Source organism: Centroberyx affinis, unplaced genomic scaffold, assembly GCF_046629955.1.
Source record: "Centroberyx affinis isolate AG114_WGS23_722 - 3 ecotype Tasmania unplaced genomic scaffold, CSIRO-AGI_Caff_v1 ptg001336l_1, whole genome shotgun sequence".
Taxonomy (NCBI): Eukaryota; Metazoa; Chordata; class Actinopteri; order Beryciformes; family Berycidae; genus Centroberyx; species Centroberyx affinis.
In genome coordinates this window covers 147,746-154,463 of record NW_027279833.1, presented here as the reverse complement: position 1 = coordinate 154,463, position 6,718 = coordinate 147,746, and the positions used below count along the sequence as shown (strand labels likewise).

At 39.2% G+C, this 6,718-nt stretch overlaps 1 protein-coding gene across 2 annotated transcripts; it reads right to left on the bottom strand.

Moving 5' to 3' along the window:
* Positions 1–271: 271 nt before the first annotated feature.
* On the bottom strand, positions 272–5,422 carry LOC139649373 (phospholipase A and acyltransferase 4-like). 2 transcript variants are annotated; one of them, XM_071525756.1, is made up of 4 exons: positions 5,352–5,422; positions 3,976–4,084; positions 2,398–2,693; positions 272–622 (listed from the first exon to the last, which is right to left on the bottom strand). In XM_071525756.1, exons 1-4 carry the CDS (start codon positions 5,364–5,366, stop codon positions 503–505), a joined length of 540 nt encoding a protein of 179 aa, XP_071381857.1. In that variant the 5' UTR covers positions 5,367–5,422; the 3' UTR covers positions 272–502. The 2 variants fall into 2 exon arrangements, with proteins under 2 accessions (XP_071381857.1, XP_071381858.1); XM_071525757.1 differs by having other exon boundaries at positions 2,398–2,666.
* Positions 5,423–6,718: the final 1,296 nt, after the last annotated feature.

Sequence of the window (6,718 nt, the reverse complement as noted above, 5' to 3'; positions counted from 1 at the left end):
CCATTGTATTTACTTTTCCCAGCTGTGTTGTGAGAAAATGAATGTAAAGTAAACAGGTGATGTAGTACTGCAATACTTTAGCAGTGTGGTCCTGTAGTACTACTTAATACTGTCGTGCTGCTTGTAAAAGTAAATGTTTGTGGCTTCTAGGTTAAACTCAGGCCATCAGTGCCTACACAAAAGAATATGATAATGACAATAAATTAATTCTGTCAGTGTGTTTCTTAATTGACCAGGCAACAGTGTTTTTTTTGGTTTGTTTTTTGTCTTTATTACAGCCATGGAAAATAATGTTTTTTTTACACATATTTTTTAAAACAATTACATTACATCATTTACAAACAATAAATTATTCAGAAACTTCAAGTTGTGCAAGAAATCAAACTGTCTCAAGAAAAGTGTCCCTCAGTCTGCCACCTGCACCCAGGTAATGTGAACCGACTCAAACAGTGCCGCATGCGAACGAGTCCTCCTCCTCTCGTCGTGCCGTCTCTCTCTGCCGTCACTGATACCGTCTCCTCCTTTTACTCTCTTTACTGTCGTCTTTGAGCAGGGAGGCGAACAGGACGGCCCCCAACGCTGCAACTGCAGCCCCGGCCATCACGACCCCCGCCGCACGAACCTGCAACACACAGATTAATTTAAGGTTAAAAAGGTACATTCCTGAAATTATCTACATTTTGATTATATTCACATACATTCTGGAAGAGTTTCACTTGTAGGTGAAAAATGAGCTTTTGTGAAGTTTTATAGTCCATAACGCAAATTAAAAGTCACTGCATATGTAAAAACCAAACTATTTTACTGCCTTAGCATACATATAAAAAAAAAAAAAAAAAACCTCATGTATCGCTGCCACCTATTGTTAGTTCTGTCCTGCCACAGTGTATGACAACCTCAGATGACAAGTTGCAAAGTGAAAAAAAAATCTCTTCAATCCAGTAAATCACTATGTAAACAAAGGCTGCAGTGGGATGACAGTGATTCAGCAGGGGGCGCCATCCTGCAACCACAGACTCAAAAATGTACATAACAAAATAAACATTAACCTAATATAGCTTATCAAATTTCATGTAGTGAAAAATTGAAACTAGCGCAATTCTGGCATCCTCTGTAGTACCATGCATTTGTTGTTCATTGCTGTGAAATGGCTTCTTCTGGATTATTGTTAATTTTGTGTAGAAACAACATAGTGAAGGTGACAGATGTGCTAAGTGTCTTGGTTCAACAGCCTTGTCTGAAAATAGCGAATCAGCTTGGTAATCATCCTCTGTTCTCGTAAACACTGGTAATCACAATTTATTCAACACCACATCTGCTTCTTATCAACCATAATAGACTGTTAGATTTATTTATTGTTAAAATGAATGAGATGTATATTTTCTAAATTCAACCAGTCTCCAGGTGCAGACACTTTGAAGGATAAAGGGATTTCAACAAAGACATGCTACTGCTATTATATTCTATTAACCTTTATGTGATGAGCTGAGCAGTGGGGTTTACAGCTAATGACTTATTTCTGCCAAGTTCTTTTGGTTAGAAAATTATGAAAGACTTAGTGTTTAAGAAAAAGTGGATTCTATGTGGCACACTTTATCTGTAAAGTCTGGGCAAAACAGCAACATTCCTTGTTTGAATGATACCAGAGTTTGTTATACATAATTGTACCTGGATGTATGGATTTGTCTTGCAAGCCCATGTGGGCTGGGCACCACAGTGCATTTAAATAAAATAAATGTACTAGTATTATGTATTGAAATTATGTGCTGATTGGTGAATCACTTGTATGCAGTCTTCCAGTGGCAGCTAGTGATTTGTAAAAGGTCTGAAGTGATGAGACGTTCTCGCCAAGAGAATGGAACGTATCGCTCTAGTAAGCCTGCCAACTTTTAACTAACCAAATGCAATATGAGTATCTTATAACTACTTAAATGTGATAAAACATACTTTAGTAGGAAAAGTGACAGTGAATGTGAATTCTGCATTTGTGATACGCAAGACGGCATCTGAGAGGTCGCAACAACAGATTTGAGAAGTTGTAATCACTGAGTTGTACTTGCACTCAAAATAAAAAGATAGATTTGAGCAAATATTACAAGTTTGCAGCTTCTAATCCATGATTCAAATATACTTGCACATATGTAAATCTTTTGTGAATTAAATTTAGGACACAGGTGTGTGAATATATTCTGAGTGTAAATTCCAACATGCAAGTTCTCAGGTGTTTTGCTATATTCAGCAATATTTCATACAACACACCCAAAGTTATCACTAGTGCCTTCAACACAGCTGCAGTATCAAACCTCTTTAATGACGTTTACCCATTGACCCACACAGGACCAGACTTTGAATTAGCAGTATGAATGAACGCAGCATCAGCAGCTGCAGCACACCCACCTGGCGAGACTCTGCCTTGCCGTATCGCAGCTCCGTGACAAAGTGCTCACAGTTGTTTGTGGCGACACAGTAGGGCAAGTCCCGACCCGCCAGCCTGCAGGCGTCCCGCACGATGAGGCGGGGCGGGCGAGGATCGCACTCGTCGTCCAGCAGGTTGTTGATACGGAAACTGTGGGGGCCGACCACCTCAGAGACTTTCTGACGCCGCACCAGCGCCCTGCTGCTGTCCAGCACAGAGACCAGGCTGCTGAAAAAATCTGACTCCTCACCTGGGTGTCTGAGAAGAGAGTCCTCACCTGGGTGTGTGAGGAGAGGGGGAGAGAGAGAGAGAGAGAGAAACAGGGGAGAAAGAGGGAGAGAGGTGGGGACAAATTAAGAGAAAGTTATCATTCAAAGTAAGCCTTGATATCAGTCACCACCTTCTTTGCAGATTGGAGTTAGTCATACAAATATTTCTCAGAGGCAGAAATAATCTTATTGGTTGCTTACCACAATGGGCTGAGCCAAAAAAAAATATAGCAAGAGGTAAGAGTGCAGGAAGCTATTATGAAACCTAGCGCTCTGCTAACTGACAAAATGCAGACTACCCATACTAAGTTATCTAGGTTAGCCTTCAAGTTCAAACTAGCCATACTAGGTAAGCTGCTAACCTTCATCATGGATGCCATTGTCATGAATTAACAGAAGAAGTCATTGCCATTTATATTTTTATTTGGTCAGAGTTCTTTGTCATTCAAGTTTGCCAGTTAGCTAACTTGCACTCTGAAAAAAGTTGGTTCTTTGGCTCCACCCACTGAGGTTTAACTTATTTCTGCCTCCAGAGCGCTCTTCCTCCAAGAAACTGCCTTATATTTTAGTACCATCCTTTACCTGGCTGGCATTGGAAAGAATTTTCTTCTAAATTTTAACCTGGTTAAAAAGGTCAGTAGAAAATACAATTCCCCATTGTGTGCTAGGCTGGTTTCAGTAACAGCAAAATGCTGCAAAAATGCAAGCGTAGCCCTGATCATTTCAATATTGTATCATAAATGGATATCATTTATGAATTGTGCACCGTATCTGAATGATCACACACTCAGAGTAAGTCTGGGTTAATTTAATTTTCAGTCAATGCAGAAAGTTCTCTTACACAGTGGAATTTGGTCCCAAGTTAAACAGTAAAAAACTTTGAGGAGGCTCTTTTCTCCAGCCTATTAGGAAGTAATTGAAAATGAGCGCTCCATCACTCGCAGATGAATTGCATTGTCCAGATACATTAAGAAATGACTGAGTTGAAAATGTAATGACGCCGACCGTGACTCTTACACTCAGTATAGATTTCATTTTTTGAAACTCTTATTAACAGTCTGATTTTATTTCAACACCATATGGAAATAGTTACAGGGAAGTGACACACGCAGGACCTCTGGAGGAGGTAGGGGTCTCTCTATAGGCGATGATCTCTAATCACCCCACTGCCCCAAAGATCTCAGGAAAAGGAAATAAACAAACCCCAAAAAGCAATATGAAATTAAAGGAAGGTGAAAGATTAAAGGCGGTCTTCGAGAATAAATATATTAAATACGGCAATTCACTCACTGGGTGGGATCATGTGAATGACTTCATTGCCTCCGATGTAGACGGCCCAGTGCTGATACGGCCCCCGGAAGATCTCTATCAGGTCGCCTGGCTTTGGCTCCTTACCAAACTGGAAGTACAAGAAGCATCAAGACAGTTAGCTTTAACTTTTTTGTAGCACAGTGAAAAGAAAGACTTCAGGCCTGTTCCATTACTCACATGCTGTTGTTCATCTTAAGAAATGTAAATGTGGGAAAGAATACTTTTATCTCATTTTTTGCTGTTGACTCATCTACAGGGCAATATGGATTTAAAGGTTAAAAGATGAAAAGTAGGTGGAAGAACAGACTGTCGCTTTTGATAAAAGCCGTCTACTGCCACCTTTGGCTCACTTTTCCTATACAATATTGACTATACATTTTGCTTGAAGAATATATAAATAAGAGTTGTGCAATGACCCACACAGCTCTCCTTCTTCCCTCATGGAATTATGCCAAAACAATAAAGAGTGATGCAATGTATCAGGGCATGAATCATAACACATTGGGCAACAGAACACAGTTTACTTGGAAATGAAACTTTCATGGGAGCAGAGAAGTTTCATGTACAGACAGGATCCAAAATAGTAAATTGTTTCGAGCTAATAGGAGTTTTATATTGCATGATAAAGACGCAGTATGTTGTATCTATGTTCAACATTTGTATTTGTTATATTATCTTCAATTTGTTCTGTCTTATACTTTAGTGTAACGACCCAATTTCCCACAAGGATTAATAATGTAAGAAACATTAAAGATACTAAATAAATAGAGCATTTTATGGATAATTAGTCCTGGGCATCTAAAAATGTGCAAATTCATGTTTTTCTTTTGTATAAATTGTTTCATTACGGTCATTTTCACTGTGCCTTAGTGCAGATGCTCAGTGACATAAGACTGAAGCACCTGACTGTTACCTTTAAATTTTAAAGGAGTGAAGTGCCTTTTTTTAATATTGATTTTAGTACTTAACATGATAACACACTGAAGCACAGAACACTGCAAACTCAGTGACATGACAGCACAATTTTCCTTATTCCTACTGAATAATCCATGAAAACGTTGTACAATGGAATTAAGCTTTTGAGCTTTGTGTTATCCTTCATCATTTTTAGATATTTAAATAGCACCATTCATACATAGAATGCACCTCAAAGTGCTTTACATAAAATAGATTGATTAAAACAAATGGATTAAAAACAGTAAATGGATTCAAACCATTACATTAAAATTTCAATAGATATGTACTTTGAAGATGTCCTTTTTAAATTAGATTATCAAATAAATTCAGTCAATCAGCTGAGTGGTAGTCAGTTCTACACTAACTAAACAGTGATAAAACAGCAGTAGAAGACTCACCAGTATTGGGGCCATGTCTGTGTCTGTGTCTGTATCTCTCGATCTATCAGGGAAGAACAGTGAGCAAGCAATTTATATCTACAGAAAGCGAAACCTAACTGTGCTCATGTTTCAGAAGAAGAGGTGTTCCCACGATGAGGTAATAAACTGAGATGCTGACACACAACAAACAAAGATTAGAGCAAGGTAATGGAAAAGTTGGGTAATCATTGACGAGAGGATGCAAAGCACTTCAGCAGCTGCCAGGTAAAGAACAGAGTGTGAACCTGTGTACAGGTTAGGTTTCGTTTCTCACTGCAGTCACACATTGTCACGTGTGGGGAAAACTCAGGAAACTGGACCCAAATGCAGTGAGAGAGAACTTGGTAGAACCAAGAGCTTTAATAACTGAACTTAGGCAGAAGAACAAAAAACAAAAGAAGATCCAAAAAGGCAAAAACTAAAACAGGCCGACAAAGGAAACAAAGACTCCAAATCTGGCAGGTCAAAGCAGGTAACAGAACTGGTGACACGGGGAACACCACAAACAAACTGGCAAAGACAACACAGCCCATATAAACACACTGAAGCAAATTACAAATGGGGAACAGCTGGCTGGATAGGGAAGAGTCCGGGAGCTGATTGGCAGATGACAGGCAGGAGAAGACAGAATGACAGGACTGATGACAGACAGGTGTGGTGGTGCAGGAGGGGGGAAAGGTGATGAGGGGAAGTCCGAGGACATCAGGCGGCTGGCAGGAGGATGGCAGGACTGGGGAGTGAAAGGTGTGGTTGACCAGGAGACTGAGGAGCAGCACACATACCAAACCTGGATGCACTCACAGTACTGCAAGGTGCTTTGGGTAACATTATCAACCAAACTGCATATAGTGCTAAAATGATTAGTTGATTTATCGATTAGTTGATCGACAGAAAATTAAGATTAATTGTTTTAGCCATTTAGCAAGTAAAAATACCAAACATTTGCTGGTTACAGCTTCACAAATGCTAAGATCTGCTGCTTTTCTCTTTCATATCATTCTAAAATCAATACTTTTTGGCTGCTGGTCAGACTAAGTAAGCAATTTTAAGAAATCACTATGGGCTCTGGTAACTTTGGGAACCCTTTTGTCATTATTTGTGACATTTTATAGGCTAAATGCTTAATCGATTAATCAAAAAAGGATTAATCGATAATGAAAATAAGCCCTACTGTATACGTTACATTAATTTGTATCTACACAGAATTGTGTAGATGCGAATTGTAGTTCACGGATCGTCAGAAAAATGTACCTGTAGGCTCGAACCGGCCCGTCCAGTAATTACACTGCAGAATCACCTTTTTTAAAATTACAACAAATTTACAGGATTATTTCTTGGTGGCAGTA

Coding starts and splice junctions, on each gene's coding strand:
- LOC139649373 (XM_071525756.1), bottom strand. Junction 2,694..3,975: donor CATTCACATGATCCCACCCA/GTGAGTGAATTG, acceptor TCACACACCCAG/GTGAGGACTCTCTTCTCAGA. Junction 623..2,397: donor GCAAGGCAGAGTCTCGCCAG/GTGGGTGTGCTG, acceptor TGTGTGTTGCAG/GTTCGTGCGGCGGGGGTCGT.